The sequence below is a fragment of the Equus asinus genome, chromosome 11 (assembly GCF_041296235.1).
Source record: "Equus asinus isolate D_3611 breed Donkey chromosome 11, EquAss-T2T_v2, whole genome shotgun sequence".
NCBI lineage: Eukaryota > Metazoa > Chordata > Mammalia > Perissodactyla > Equidae > Equus > Equus asinus.
In genome coordinates this window covers 84,344,357-84,359,968 of record NC_091800.1, presented here as the reverse complement: position 1 = coordinate 84,359,968, position 15,612 = coordinate 84,344,357, and the positions used below count along the sequence as shown (strand labels likewise).

The 15,612-nt window shown below is 52.0% G+C and overlaps 1 protein-coding gene across 4 annotated transcripts; it reads right to left on the bottom strand.

The window, feature by feature from the left end:
* Nucleotides 1–69: 69 nt before the first annotated feature.
* On the bottom strand, nucleotides 70–15,539 carry PROZ (protein Z, vitamin K dependent plasma glycoprotein). Of its 4 annotated transcripts, none has more exons than XM_014854916.3 (8): nucleotides 12,083–15,539; nucleotides 11,795–11,958; nucleotides 10,496–10,520; nucleotides 9,812–9,925; nucleotides 8,663–8,824; nucleotides 8,217–8,302; nucleotides 5,431–5,548; nucleotides 70–4,540 (listed from the first exon to the last, which is right to left on the bottom strand). In XM_014854916.3, exons 1-8 carry the CDS (start codon nucleotides 12,147–12,149, stop codon nucleotides 3,999–4,001), a joined length of 1,278 nt encoding a protein of 425 aa, XP_014710402.2. In that variant the 5' UTR covers nucleotides 12,150–15,539; the 3' UTR covers nucleotides 70–3,998. The 4 variants fall into 4 exon arrangements, with proteins under 4 accessions (XP_014710402.2, XP_070376296.1, XP_014710404.2 ...); XM_070520195.1 differs by having other exon boundaries at nucleotides 8,675–8,824; XM_014854918.3 differs by having other exon boundaries at nucleotides 8,663–8,806.
* Nucleotides 15,540–15,612: the final 73 nt, after the last annotated feature.

The window sequence follows — 15,612 nt, the reverse complement described above, 5'->3', positions numbered from 1 at the left end:
CAAAATGCTTCAGGCTTCTTTTTACAAACTGAATGGAGTTTGGTTTAAGTTTTCCGGGTATTTAGGCTGCCACTTTTCAAGGAATGCACGTTTCCACTGTTTACACAAAACTCGCTAAAGAAGAGAACTCAGTAAGCTGTTTCAGTTCATCTGTGCAGAATTACCAAGTCTGAGAGCTGCTTGTCCCTTTGTGCAAAGGGAAGCTGCTCTAGAAACTGCGGGTTTTCTCTTGTTCTCAGTCCACGGCTCAGCACCAGCTCGCATGTGGGCCCCAAGTGAAGCGCCTCCGCTGCTCGACTCAGCAGCCAGGGCGCCTGCGACAACAGCGCTCCCCTGGTTGCTCTTAAAGCTGCAGTCTGGTCGGGGCTCAGTGGGAAGTTTGCTTCTGCTCCATGTGGCCTCACCTGGGGCTCTGCTGGCGGCTGGGTGGCCCACTCTGAAAGCGCGTTGGCAGCGGGCCCTGGCCTGGTGCTCAGCGGGGCTGTGGGCAGGCCTTCAGTTCTTCCCCCCATGGGCCCCTCCAGCTGCTGCTGGGCTTCCTCCTGGGACAGAGCCTGGTCCCCAGAGCCAGTGTCCCAAAGGAACCAGGTGGAGCTGGATCCCTTATGAGCCAGTCTCCTCAGTCATGGTGGCCCCTCTGCCCTGGGCACGTTCAGAATCAAGCCCCTCTGGATGTGGCGTGCAGAATGCAGTGTGTGCCTGGGGGTGTCCTCGGCCTCTCGAGCTGCCTCTCCCCCCAGCTCCCTGAGCAGAAGGTACAGCCACGGGCAGGCAGAGAACACCCTCACGCTGCTGGTGCTCCGGGCTTGGAGCATTGCCTGTCTCTGTTTTCCGGGGCACTGTTCTCAGCATTGACCTGCTACTCAGCAGGAACTGTAAACATCCTTCAGCTTCCAATCCGCAATGTGAATCTTGGAACTTCTGTGTGCACACCCCAGTTCCATTCTGGGTTTAATAGCAGTAGAAAGCTGAAGTTTGTCAACATTTTCAGGTACTTTTGTGAACAGTAAATAGTGACACCAAAAATCAAGGATTGCCTATTAACAGTAGATAATACCTGGTCATCTTGGCAGTGAAAGAGATAGAGCCTCAGGTGTCAGTGCCCTCGTGTCAGGCTTGGTGTGCAGCCCCGTGCAAGTGGTGATCGCACAGGCACCTGGCCCTGCGGGTGGCTTGGGCTGACGACGAGGACTCGGCCCTCGCTCCGCCAAGTGTGAATTGGCGTGCCCTCCTACGCAGTCATCTAAGCTCCCCTTGCTTGGGTTTTATTTATTTTTTATTTATTTATTTATTTTTTTATTAATGTTATGATAGATTACAACCTTGTGAGATTTCAGTTGTACATTTTTGTTAGTCATGTTGTGGGTACACCACCTCCCCCTCTGTGCCCTCCCCCCACCCCCCCTTTTCCCTGGTAGCCACCGATCAGATCTCCTTATCAATATACTAACCTCCACCTATGAGTGGAGTCATATAGAGTTCGTCTTTCTCTGACTGGCTTATTTCGCTTAACATAATACCCTCGAGGTCCATCCACGTTGTTGTGAATGGGCCAATTTTGTCTTTTTTTATGGCTGAGTAGTATTCCATTGTGTATATATACCACTTGGGTTTTATTTTTGTGTCTGATTTGGCTTACCTCAAATGGTTCCTAACCACTCTATTAGTTTTACGTGTGGGTAGAGCTGTTCTCTTCGTTTCGAAGCCCCTTGTCCCCGGCTGGCCGTTGGTGCCTTTGGCTCTCTCTGCTGGCCTTGTTATATGTGGGTAGAGCTGTTCTCTTCGTTTCGAAGCCCGTCGTCCCCGGCTGGCCGTCAGTCCTGTGGCTCTCACTGCTGGTCAGGCCTGTGGCTGTCCCTGCTGGCCGTTGGGCCTGTGGCTCTCCCTGCTGGCCGTCTTCCTGTGGCTGTCCCTGCTGGCCGTCTTCCTGTGGCTGTCCCTGCTGCCGTCTTCCTGTGGCTCTCCCTGCTGCCGTCTTCCTGTGGCTGTCCCTGCTGCCGTCTTCCTGTGGCTCTCCCTGCTGGCCGTCTTCCTGTGGCTGTCCCTGCTGGCCATCTTCCTGTGGCTGTCCCTGCGCCGCGTCTCCCTGAGCCCATCAAGGCTGTAGTGAGCCCACCTCTGCCTGCGCCGTGTCTGTAATAATCTCCAAATAGGGTTTCGCTCTGGTTCAGCAAATCCAGATTTGTAGTGCAAATTAATGCCATAATCGAGATTGCAGATATTTCTGCAGCATTATTTGCATAAAAATTGCAGTGCTCATTTGCAGGTTTTATATCGTTAGTAGACATAAAGCAGACCTAATTAATTACCTTATGGTAGTTTGAAATTTTACTAAGACTTTAAAATTCACTCTTTTTCCCCCACAGCCCTCCCCATTAGTCTGCATTAGATTAGCACATTTATCTTTGCCATGGTCCTTTCAGAGAAATGGGGCAGTACATCTGCAGCTTGGCCAAAAAAAAAAGTTTAATTCTAGGGTTAAAGTTTATATCGGAAATAAAGAGATATTTAGTGTGTCTAAGAATCGTAAGACTTAAATATCTGAATTGTGTTTAAACTCCATTTTCACTCAAAAGAAATTTAAATCAATTTACGTTTTAAATCCCTTAAAAAACATCCTCTCTCCCCTTCCACAACTCTGTCCAAGGGGCCCCAGCGGACCAGCGGCCCCCACGCATGTGCCTCTGGAGCTGGAGCTGCCCTCTTCTGCCTGGCTGCTGTCCACAGCGAACTTAGCTGTCAAAGCTCTTGTTTCTTGCAAGGAACCGGGGACTGGAATTGACGTGCCCAGGGTCGAGGAGCCGGGGACTGGAATTTATGTGCCCAGGGTCGAGGAGCAGCTTTGCTGCTTCCTTACGAGTTAAGAGATTGTCTTAAATAAACATGGTTTCTATCCACATGCTCTCACGTTTCATTTCTGCACACACTCGGACCCAACGTGGAGTTCTGGTCTTCAGGGAAGCACACTTTGGGCTGGACACCAGCTCTGTCCTTCCTGTGTTGCAGCCGCAGTGTTCGAGATGGCACTGGGAATCACTGGTTCCACATGGGGAGCCCACTTTGGCTTTCTCCCAGCCCTGTCTGGTGGGTGCTGTTGTCACTCCATCCCAGAGATGGGGAGACAGGCGCGAAGGCATCTGCCTGTGCGGGTGTCAGCTGTGGGTTCAGTGCGGGCTGAGAGGCTGGGCACCTGCTGAACCGGCAGCTCCCTGGAACCTGCCTGGGAGGGTTCCCTGCACTGGCGCACGGCCCTGCTGAGAGGCCCACTTGTCCTGCCTCCCAGCCTCTCTCACGCTTCCTGATCCTCTCTCTGACGCTGTCTCCATGTGGTGTGCCTCGCCTGTGCTGCCCCCCTTCTGGTTGCTTCTGCCAACACTGAGCAACACTTTCACCCACGCTGGCTGTCAGTGACCCCAGCACAACCGTGAGGTCACTCTCTGTAACTGGCAAGTCTTAGGAGCTTCTGTCCCAAAGACACTCATCATGTTTGTGTTAGACTAAGCTGTGCTCACTGACTCGTCAGCATCAGAAAGCATTAGACTTGGGAAAGGAGCCGGTTTTAGGAAACTGGCCTGTTTCGTGACTGACAGATAGGTTTTTATTATTTAATGTATCTCCCCTCTCTTAGGGTTTCAGTTTAGAAGGTTCCAAGGAGGGCCAGCCCCAGTGGCCTAGTGGTTCAGTTCAGTGAGCTCTGCCTTGGTTCCCGGGTGCAGACCTGCACCACCCTGTTAGCAGCCATGCTGTGCTGGCAGCCCACATAACTAAAAATAGAGGAAGATTGGCCTGGATGTTAGCTCAGGGCGAATCTTCCTCAGCAAAAAAAAGTCCCAAGGAAGGGACTGTCAGAGCACTCAGTAATGATCTCACAAGCCATAACTGACAGTTTGTAGACTGATCGAGTGCCTTGTTTTGAAACCATCACTTACAACTGTTCTGCTGTGAAATTTCAGTTGATCTCATGATTATGTCTAAAATTTGGAACCCCACTGCGTATTTTAATCTTTCTGGTTAGCTGGGCTTAGTTGCTTCATGATTTGTCTAAACCACAGCGAGTATCTGGAAACTTTGGTGAGAAGAAACGCCCGTCCATGCTCATCGGTGGGTGCTGAGCGCAGGATTCCTGTCAGGAACCAGGTGCCTTCGTGTTCTCTGGCAGCCATGCTGCCCTCTGCCCACCGCAGCCCTCCAGCCACTGTTCCCCTCTCACAGTAGGTCCTCGTCGTGACTGTCACATTAAGGGCTTGGCCACACTCCTCGCTGTCCATGTGTGTGACCAGCAGCTGTGTCGGCGCGTTGCCCAGCCGGGAGCCATTGAGTGTCCAGCCGCTGAGGAGGCCCTCTGTCCTTGGGATGAGGGCACGCTCTGCAAAGTCCCTCTCGGGCATGCAGACAGGGAGCCCGGCGTCTGGGCACTGGATGGGCAGCCCCAGCTCCAACAGCGAAACATCATTGTCCCCAGTCTCTTCTTCGTACCTCATGTGCACATGGACGCTCTGCACCGCGATGGTCAGTGGGTCCCTGCTGGTTCTGGGGAAATCTGAAATAAGGAACAATTGCTGGTTTCTAAAGTCTGACTTCAAGGTTGCAATAACAGTGAGAGACTGGTTTGTCAGTGAATGGGGAGGAGGCAGGGGCTGGGTGTGGTGGCCCGTGCCATGGCCACATGCACTGATCTTCACTCATCCGTGATTCAAAGGCAGCTCACAGAATGAAGTGTTCCAGCTGATTCCCATGACCTCTCCCACACTCTTCTTTAAAAAATCAAAATGAATTATTTTGGAGGGGGAATAAAATGCGGATTGGTGCAATGGTCAAAAAAGTAGGAAGAAATTATGAGGAACTTCAAGCAGATCACACTGGGCTGTTCAGAAGTAGTTTTTTAGGCTGACATTTTGTTGACTGAAAAATGTTTAAGATGAAGAGTAAAATCTATTTAAGATTCTTCAGAGTCATCCTAGAGCACTTTCATGGGTTACCATTGTGCCTTTGCGCCTCCCTGCAGGATAGAAATCATTGCCTGGTTTCCCAGATGGGAGCTCAGCACAACGGGTGGGCAGTGAGCCCAGTGGCACAGCCTGAGGTCTCAGTGGCTGAGGGGTCTGAACCCAGATCTTCTGAATTTCAGCCCGTTTTCTGTCTCCTGCACCATGCCTTCTCCATTTAAGTGTCAAATTATCTTTTCATCAGCAGTGATTTCCTGCTTAGACTAAATATTACATTGCCTGCCTGCTGTGCCCAGACATTCCTCTAGGAGTTTTACATGTGCTTTCTGATTTATAGATATTTCAGTAGTAATATGAAAGCTGAATTCATTTCTGTATTCCAATAGAAACAAAAATTCTAGGTTTTAAGTTTTCATTTCATTTTATACAGCATAGTTTTTATTTCCAATGCCATCTTATAAAAAATGGATGATAAAATACTTACTTGTTTTCACAGTAATATTTTTGTGTAATAGTGAACATTTTGCTGTTGTCAGTACAAAATTTTCCTGTATTATAACACCACCACAGAAGTCTTCTCCTTTGGAATTTGTTAGTTTAACCTTTAAAAATAAAAACAGAGAATAAACAGCTGGTGACAATTTGCAGGACTAGGGGCAGTGTAGTGTGGTGGTTAAGAATATGGCTCCAAAGACAGAGCCGCGGAGGGAGTGTGAGGTCAGCTGCAGGCGGGGCGACAGTGACAAACCAAAGATGCAGAGTGCACCCCACAGCAGCCCTAAGGAGAGAGAACTGTAGCTAATACGCCAACAAAGAAGAGAGAGTGGGATCATAAAAGTATATAAGTAATCCAATAGAAGGCAGAAAAAGAAGAAAAATGGGAAAAGAGCAGATGGGAAAAATAGAAAACTAGTAGCAAATTAATGGGTTTAAACCTAACTAAATAAACATAAAAGCATCTAAATGCCCCAATTAAAACGGCAGGAATTTGTCAGATCAGATAAAATCAAAGGCAACTATCTACTGCCTATAAAACATACACTTTAAATATAGAAATATAAATCATTTAAAAATAGAAGACTGGAAAAGACATACCATGCTCACATTAATCAGTAGAAAGCTGCAGTGTCTGTTAATAGCAGACAAGGGAAGTCTCAGAGCAGAGAATATGAGCGGGGCATAAAACGATAAAATGTGAGGTTATTGTGAGAATTAAATGGAAAAAAGCATGTACCCACATAGTACAGGTGCTGGCTCAAGAGATGTTAATTATTACAATTTTCAGTAGCCTAATAAAATGGAAAATGCTGAGCAAAGTATTAAAAGAGTTTTTCAAATTTAATGTAGCCTCATTTCTGGAAATCTTAAGTGTCTGTTAGTAAGAGCTGCCGTTCATTGACTCCCTGGGAAGGTCAGGTACGTTATTGTTAAGCCTAGGCAGCTGGTGTGCTACTCATTTTACAGGCGAAGCAAACCACGCCTGAGGGCAGGCGGCGTTCTCGGCGCTAGTCGGCTAGTCTCGCGGTCAAGCGCAGTGGAGCCCAGGGTCAATTTCTCACCTAGAAGGTAAGAAGCAAGTTCCAAGGGTAATTTTCAACTCTATATCCTACTAGGCTAGTTAATTATTCTCTTTTTCCAAGTTTTTTCTTTAAATACCATACCTTAGTTCAATTAATAACTTCAGAACTTTTTTATTGTACCATAGTAAAGATCTCATCGTATCAGCTTGCCCAAATCCATGTGTCTGCAAATGTGTCTGAGCTGTACCCGAAGAAGCTTGCCTCCCAGGTGGTGGCCCCTTGCCCCATGGAAGCCAGCACTAATTCAGATTCAAAAGGCAGCTGTGGGTCCTGAGTGCACAGGGGGACTGAAGACAGCGCGCTTGGCAGAGCTGGAGCACCATCGTCATTCCTGAAGGCTAGGCCACACACAGTCACCCCTCCTTCAGCCCCCCTGAGGGGCCGACAGTGATGAGAAGAATGCTCCCGGGGTGTAACCAGGTCATTCTGGGTATAAACAGGTGTTTACCTCCCCTCAGTCTCCGTTTGAGTCTGGAGGACCACAGGAGTCACTGAGCTCTGTCGGGTCCGTCCATCCAGGCCTCCATCCAGCGGCCAAATGATTCTGACGGCCAGACTGGCTTGTAAGTATCAGGGTGTTCCACGCACGCACACAGCCCTCCCCACAGGGACCTCGTAAAGCTCTGCTGTCCGATACGGAAAGTCACGTGGTTACAGAGCATTTGCAATGTGACTGGTCCAAACTAGGATGTGCTCCAAGGGCACAATACAGTCCAGATGTCAGAGATTTAGTATGAAGAAAACATGTAAATATCTCAATTTTTCATGTTCACTACGTGTTGAAATAATATTTGGATATATTGGGGTAAATAAAATACTTATCAAAATTCATTTCACCTGTCTTTACTTGTATTTATGTATTAAATTACATGCGTGGCTCACATTATATTTCCATTGGCTAGGCTATTCTAAAGGGTGAGCCGCATTGAGTCCTGGGGTGCGAGGAAAATGGAAGACATAGGAAAATCAAAACCCATACTGGTGGTACAAACCATAATAATAAAAATGATACCTATTTTGTGGAGTTACTAAAAAAGCAAGAAAAGAATAAAATACCAGTCAAAATAGCAGATGGGCCTAACATGGGGTGCCGGAAATAATTTTGGAGGGGGCTGAAAATACTCACTTCGTGTATTGCCAAGTTAAATGTGAATGTTTAAATGTCAAGAGTAACTATTAAATAAATAGAAATGGAGTGTGTAACTCCCAAACCAGTGAAAGGGGTCAGGAAAATAACAGAAATGAATGCCAAAGACGAGACACCTCCTGGCCCAGGAATGGAGCTGGCATCCCGAAGGTGGGTGAGCGGAGCCCATGCCCCCACCTCTCAGGGTCCCTCGGACCCGAGTCAACCCACCCAGCCCCCAGGCACTGCAAGGAGACGCTGTGGCTTCAGGATGCTGAGGTTCTGGGAGAAATGACATTGGGAACAGTGGTTGACTCCAGAGAGATGTCCTGGGTGGCTGTAAATAAAACTATACATTTTTATTTGGTGCAAATGATGAGCACAGCTGAAGTTGTGACTTCAGCGTGAGCAAGTGCTCTGCAGCGTGGGGTCAAGATGAGCACCTCAGTCATGGTGCCCCTCTGACTTGGTCATTGCGCTTCTGCGTGGCAAAGAAGATGGAAATGGCAAATAAGGTGAAGTTGGTAACAAAAAGTGAGAACCCATTTATAAAGTGTTTGTTACCTGCCACGGGAAAACCTGAAGACTCTGCGTGCTGTTTGGTGGCCTCGCGACGCTCTCAGATTTCAGGATTCCACAGGCACACTTCTCTTCATTTGTGGTGACAACAAGAGAAGAAGAGTCAGTGCCTTTCAAGTCACACGTCAGACGTCACGCATGGTGCTAACTGCTCAAATCCTAGTCCTCAATGCTGATGATCTTATGGTAGGGACTGACAGCAACTCACGCAGGCGCAGAGCAGAGTGAAGTCACCCTCTCGGTGCTTCTGGTTTAGCTCAGATGCTGTGACGACCCGAGCAAGCTCCAGCGGGGGGCAAGGACGCTGGCTGAGTCACAGCCACTCCTCATCGCAAACGAAGTGGCCTTTCGAACGCTCTCGTGGGAGAAGGAGGGGGATGTGGGACGGAGCCGAAAGGGTGGGAAGAGAGAGACCAGCACCCATTTCTCACCTGAGAACTCACCGTGTGGGATGCACGATTTGCGGTCCTGGCCCAGTTTATACCCCTTCGCACAGCTGCACCTGTAGGACTCGTGTCCCGGGTGGCAAAAATGTTGACACCCATCAGTCCTCAGTGGGTGACATTCATTTTTAGCTGAAAGGGAAAACAATGCTAACATGGAAATAGCATCGTTTTAAATTTCCTTGCACGTGGGGCTCTGGTTTTTCAGTCCAGGTGTCATTCTCTTCAGGTCATTGGCTCCTCACACAAGCATTTCCCACGCTTCCGTATCAGGAATGTGCGTGGAGAAAGCGAAGATTCAGTGAGTGACAGCCCTGGTATTTGTCCCCAGAAAATGTCACTTAGTCCTAGAAGAATCTGCAAACGTACTGCAAGGTGTCTGTCGGTCTTCCTAGCCTGTGTGCTCTCTCGTGTCAGCTGTCACTTCCTGCTGCAGTAGCTATGCCCTTTACGTGGCTCCCTCGTGGGATGTGGGACAGGAGGGGGTCTAGTGGGACCCCGTGTGATGGTTGAGCAGCGGGGATGGGGGCAGGGACACAGGCAGGTCAAGGTCCAAACCTTGCTTTGGCATGTGTTAAATTTGGGCTGTCTGCAAAACATCATCACATGGACTCTCGGGAGGCAGCTGGAGCAGAACTTTGAACTTGGGAGGAGAGATCTGGGCTGGAAATAATACTTTTCTCCAGAAAATTGGCTCTGCATTGACCAGAAACATTAAAAGGATTAAGTGAATTTATTTCCATATCTGGTAATTATTGATAGGAAATTGGTTTCTCTCCACCCCCACAAATACATTTTGCACTTATTTATTTGTATTTAAGGAATTGTGGTCCATGAAGCTGTAAGTCTCAGCCGTGGGAGCGTCTCGCACCCATGCCTGGCTCAGAGTGCCTGCACGAGATTCCCCCTCACAGACCGGCCCCCAGACCCCACCCCCAGCCCAGGAACAGATGGGTGCATTATGAATGGTTGAGGTGCTGGTGGGTTGGGAAGAAGAGGAAGAGACCCTATGGGGAGGAAACGATGTGGAGGCGTGTTGGGGGCAGGAGGCCCTCAGAACACGTGGTTCCAGTGGAGAATTGGCCTGGACTCACGTCCCCACGGGCCCTGTGGTGCCCACCCCAGAGCCCGCCTCACCGAAGGCGCAGTCCCTGCCCTCGTAGCCGGGCGCGCAGGTGCAGGTATAGCTGCGGATGCTGTCCTGACAGGACCCATTGTTGCGGCAGGGCTGGGAGGTGCACGGGGAGCCACCTGCCGAGAGGGACATGTGTCACCCGCGCTCTCCCAACACCCCTGGCCCCTCTGACCAGGACACCAGGAGGCTGGAGCAGGCTGCCAAGGCCCCACATGTGTCCCCTGGGCCCCACCAGCATACGTGTGCCCACGAGGCTGTCTTGGTCCCCTTCCTCGACCTCCTCCTTTCCTGGTGAGCGACCACCGGGACTGTCGCTGGTGCCACAGCTCTGCTCCTAGCTCCCCTCACCCCCTGTCAGCCCCTCGGTCGCGTGGTCCCTGGGCACTCCTCCCAGCATCCCCCGAGCCTTGGTGTATGTAGCCAGGTGCTGAGCCTGCAGAAGGAGGCCCTAGGGACCCCCGAGGCCACGTGGATGAGAGGAGCCGCTCAGGCTGGGGGACCCTCCCGCCTCTGCCACCCAAGCCGCCAGAGGAGCTTTGCCCTGATCCAGACCCTTCCCTTGCCAAGGGGTCCAGGAACTGAAGGTTTGAAATCTGGAATCCACTGGCCGCCAAGCCAACTGCATTCCCAGATCTCAAGGGAAAGGAAGAGGAAGGAATCCTGGAGAAATGAGGAGAGCCACTCACCCATGTACCTTGTCCAGAATTCACCCTGTGAAATTAAAACAAAAGTGTTACCAATGGGACAGCAGTTTTTCTATATTTTCTCCTGTAGGTGGACTTGAAGATAAGAAAAGGTTGATTTTAGCTACTTATTAGGAAAATACTGATTGAAACAAAGAATGCAAATTCTTGACTTAATGTCCTCGTCAGTGTATGTGTAACAGATGCTGTTGAGTCCGTATTCACTGTCACCTGTTTCAGGAAGGGGAGCCGGTGTGTGGCGAGGCACAGACAGCACGGCCGTGCCCCCAGGCCTTTCCGTCCTCAGGCGTGGGGGGGTCAGCCTGCGAGTCCTCTGTGCACAGGCTTGATGTGGACATGAGAAGCGTGCACCACCTGTCTTCCCTATAAGCCAATTAAACAACGACTGAAACTTAAAAGTGTGTGTCGGGGGGGATTCATGGGGGTGGGGTATCTAAAATTAGCAGAATTACTCAGACTCCAAGCCTAGAAAGTAAACCTGTAAGTAATTGTATCCCCCTGTCACGCCTGGACCTGTAATGGCCTGAGTGATGTCGCAAGAACATGATCAAGCACGCAATTTTCCCTTCCAGGAAGTTTGAATTTCTCCTGGTTTTATCCAAGTTTATGGTCTACTTCAAAGGAGTTCTCTTATATATGGATATTTAAGAAACTATAGAGAAACAGGTCAATATTTTATTCAGAATCAACTTTAAATATTGCTACTTTTATATGTAAAACTAGGAAATCTTTATTAAATATTTTACTATTCTGAATACTTACACACAGATATTCGGCCCGTCAGGTTTGACTCACTTCTCTGTCTTCTGATAAGTGTAAGAGTAATTAAGAAGGGCACATTCTTACCTGTGTTATTTAGAGTTTGCTTGTAGTCACTTTTAGCCCGAGTTCTAGATTGTGAGAGCTTTCCTTACTATGCCGGCAGGATAGGGAGGAATTTTGTTTCTTAAGCATTTGTTGATACATTGTAACAACTAGGTCTCTATTTAAAATAGCGGCTTCTATCAGGGTCCTGACCAGCTGAGTGGGGTCTGGGATGTTCGTAAATCTGGTCGGTGTATTGGGCTGCTGGGTTTCGGGTATGGGGCTGGGTTCCCGCCTCGTCCCCACCTACAACTGTGGAAAGCTTTCCTCTTCTCTGCCTGTTCCCTCATCTGTAAAGTGGGTGCTGAGTCCCCGTCTCGGGGAGGAAACAGGCTCCCTAATTTAGCTTCGTCCTTGAGAGACGGTGCTCTCTGAGGCGCGGAGTTCGGGGCTAAGTTCGCGGTGGGGAGCACGTACCGTGGTGGCGTCGTTTTCAAAGACCTCTCTTGCTTCTTCATAGACGCAGATTTCTTCATAACATTCTTTCTCCAAATTCCCCTCAAAGAGCTCTTCCAGAAGATACGAGCCAGCACGCTTCCATCTCGCCAGGACTGTATTTGCTTTCGAGGCGGAAAGAAACACTGCATGGCAGGGAAAGAATGCAGATCCCGTCAGTGGGCATGGACTCACCCAAGAACTGCGACACCTAGAAACAGCCCCCCCCGTGCCCCGCCAGGAAGGACGGATTGCGAAGCAGCCGCCCACCTGAGGGCTCCGCGGCGGGGATGGCGAGGGGGACCAGGACGAGGAGCAGCGGGACGCAGCTCGCCATTCTGCCGCACGGACAGGTCTGCAAACACGGGGCCAAAGTCCACGCGAGGCTCAGCACAGGGGCTGCGTGCAGCGACCCCCAGCCCTGAAACGGGGCTCCAGGCGGGACGCCGAGGCCGAAAACGAACTCCTCGGAAAGGAGGACACAGAGCTGGGAGGGCTCTAAACACGGGCTTCAGGCTTGCATTTCTCTGTTCCAGGCAAAGAGAGGGAAGAAAAGGCAGACGAATGAAAAGCCCAGGCCAAGAGGGCCTTGCTGAGATACATGGGGGATGTTGGGGACGTCCTGGGAGTGCAGGCAGGAAGGAGGGGGGTGACAGACCGAGGGGGCGGGGGGGGGAGAGAGAGAACAGGCCCAGCCGGCGCTTCGGTGGGGTCCTCACAGGCCAGGGTCCTGGGCCTGGGGTCCAGCGGGAGCAAGACAGCTGCCTAGGGCTCATCCCAGGCGTGCGGGGAACACACTGGAAGGAGGGAGAGGGGAGGGAGAAAGGATCTCACACTCTGCTGTCAAGAAAAGGAGAGCAGATGAGGGGTACAGAGCGATGGGGTCTGTTTCAGACAAGCCGGTCACAGAGGCTCCCTTTGGGGCTGAGGAGGACTCTTAGGGCACAGAGAGGGAGGGAGGGCCAGCTGCCAGGAGCAGAGCAAGGAGCCCAGTGTGGCAGGAAGGCGTCCACAGGCGGCGGACCTGAGGTCAGAGAGAGACCCAGTCTTCCATGGTGCAGGTCAGGAGCGTAAAGGGCAAGAGAGTTGGCCACAACACTGGGGCCTCACCCACCCCCTAGTAAGACCGGCACGGCCAGGTTTCCTGCAGCACCACGTGCCACGTGAGGAGGGGACCCAGGGGACATTCCTAAGGACCAAGTGTGTCCTTGAGCCCGATAATCATGCTCAGCACCAGGAGGCAATGAATTCTCTGGACCCTGCCTGAGGGCACAGCAAACTCACACCCCACCCTCCTGATCCCACACGCACGGGGCCAGTCAGCACAGAGCATCGACTAGGGGAGGCCCCCTTTCTGTCTGTGTCTCTCTGTCTCTCTCTTCTTCTCCTCTCCCCGCACCCTCTACATCAGGGGATCCCCACATAAGTGGCATCGGATGGAGCCCCTGCCGCGCCCTTTCCCACTGTATCCTGTCGGTGTCCTTCAGTCTCACATGACGCAGTTCCCCAGCTGTTTGGTCCTTCTGACACTGACATTTTTGGAGTGTCCAGGCCTCCCTCAGCTGATGGGCCCGACTGGCCTCTCCCAGTTAGGCTCAGGGCGAACCCAGTTTTGGGCAGGAGCCCTGCATGGCCACCGTGTCCTCCCAGTGCGCCCTCGTCAGTGACATCATGTTCGGTCACTAGGACGACGTGCCCTCCATGTCTCGCCATTATAGAGCTGCCCTGTCCTGTTTGTAATAAAGCCTTCTCTAGGGCGATGCTCCGAGGCTGTGGGAATATCTCATTTCCCGACGACTTTCCAGCCGAGTGCTGTGTTCCTGCATGGCCTGCCTCCATCACTGACCCCTTTGGGGCTGGGGCCGCAGGCTCCTTCAGTTCCTGTCTGACGGCTCCAGCCCAGGGGATGGGGAGCAGCCAGCCCACCCACCGTGGCCCATCTGCTGCTGCCGCCGTGCAGCCACTGGCTTTGCACTCCACGCCCTTCGTCCTGCAGGCAGGGCCTCGGGACGGGCCAGACCCTCCAGGGAGCCCTCCCTGACAGGCCGTCACCATGTCCCCCTCCCTTGGGAAAGGAGGGTGCTGGTGTGGCGAGCAGTGCCGGGGGACATGGGTCTTGTCCTGGTACCGCAGCCTCGCCCTTGCTTTCTCCTGCTCTCTAGAGCCTCACCTCTGCCCACCTGCTGCTCTCTGCCCTCAGGGCCTCGCCTTCCACACCAGGCACCCCTCCAATGACTCCCCTCAGGGACACTCTGGTGGCACAGAACAGAACGTCCCCCACGGCAGAACTTAGTTTAGAGCAGCATGTAGCGGAGGTGATTTGTTAGGTCCGTTTCCCACGAAGACAGTGATACTCAGAGAGGGAGGTAAGTTGTCCGGGGCACACAGCAAGGAATAGAGCTGGGCGGAACCCGCCGTGAGTCGGGCCCAGCACCCTCCCTGCATGTCCGAGTTCTCCCACTCTGGAAGCTCCCTGAACTCACTCCTTCTGGATGGGAAGCAAGCAGGCCCATCAGGCGAGGGGGCCCCGGCTGCCCTTTGCTCTGCTGGGCCTCAGTTTCCCTTCCTCCCTGGTAGATACAGGAACTCAGTCGCCAATCATAGCGGCCAACAGTGAGAGGTTCAGGTGGTAACAGCAAAGGTGGGTTTGTGAGTCTCTCCCCAGAGCACCCTCTGGACCCCAAACAACCTTCCATCTCCAGGACCAGAAGCCCGAGTCCGGGGTTTGCCTCCAGACAGAGACCACTCAGCTGCATGGGAAACCCTCAACCTGACCACGCACCGTCTGAGGCTGCTTCCCTGGCAGTGGCCCCTGCGGGGGTGTCAAGGCAGGCCCGCGGGGGATGGCACCCTCAGCCGCGCCTGGAAACTGCGGACCGGCTCACATAGATTTTCCTAACCTCACAGTAGCTCCCGTTTACAAAACACTCTGTCTAGCTTGTGACATTTCGGGAGTTTTTGTCCTGGGACTTTGAAACTTTGCTTAGTGAAGTTTCGCAAAATGCAAACTGTGAAAGGACGTTTGGAAAACGCACTGGCAGCTCTGGTCTGACGTGACCTTTCTCGTGTTCTAAAAGCCCGTTTGGTCTTCGTGACCTTTGAAGTCGAGGGCCTGGAGCGGGCACGGACCGGGACGGGGAAGGACTTGGCATTCAGATGTGACCCATTCAAGGACAGAGGGGCCCTCCACAGCCCCCACCAGCACACCCAGCACACGTGGGGTCCCCTGAGGAGCTGGAGAAACTTCCGGGGCCCACACTCACCCCGGAGACTCTGATTTAAGTGCTCTGGCTGTGGCCTGAGCCCCCCAGGGTCCCAACACACAGTCAGGGTGGAAACCCCTGGGCGGGGGACAGTCGGCGCCTGGTGAGTGGGTATGCGGCTCAGGAGAGTTTTCCAAGCGCCTAGGGGGCCCCTGGAGGACACATTTCCACGGCTCTTTCAGTCCCGGGGGTGAATGGGCACCCGGGGAAGCTGTCAGCACACAGGGGGACCCCACCCGACCCTGCCTCGCCTCCTCTCTGTGCTCCCAAACCTTGGTCATTTATTCTCAAGTGTTCTGAGCGTGGGGCCAAGAGGGCAGTTAAGGGCAATCAAAAAGAGAAGAACGCGCTATGAGCAGATTCGGCCCATCTCAGTTCTGAGCAGAGGAGTCACCCCGGGGAGCCTAGACTCCAGTCCTATAAAGTACAGAATTCCCTGAAGATGGCTCCCAACTGCTCCAAACGAAAGTTCCATTTCTCACTTCAGCGGAGCAAGAAGACAGCGGGAGTGGGAAGCAACACAGAGCAGATCGCTGC

Bases quoted from the DNA above. Each gene is read 5' to 3' on its own strand.
- PROZ (XM_014854916.3), bottom strand. From the start codon at position 12,149: ATGGCGAGCTGCGTCCCGCTGCTCCTCGTCCTGGTCCCCCTCGCCATC. The intron at 8,825-9,811 runs GTGAGGCGGGCT...TTTCCATGTTAG, and splicing joins GGGCAGGGACTGCGCCTTCG to CATTGTTTTCCCTTTCAGCT. The intron at 8,303-8,662 runs GTGAGAAATGGG...CCACAAATGAAG, and splicing joins CCCACACGGTGAGTTCTCAG to AGAAGTGTGCCTGTGGAATC.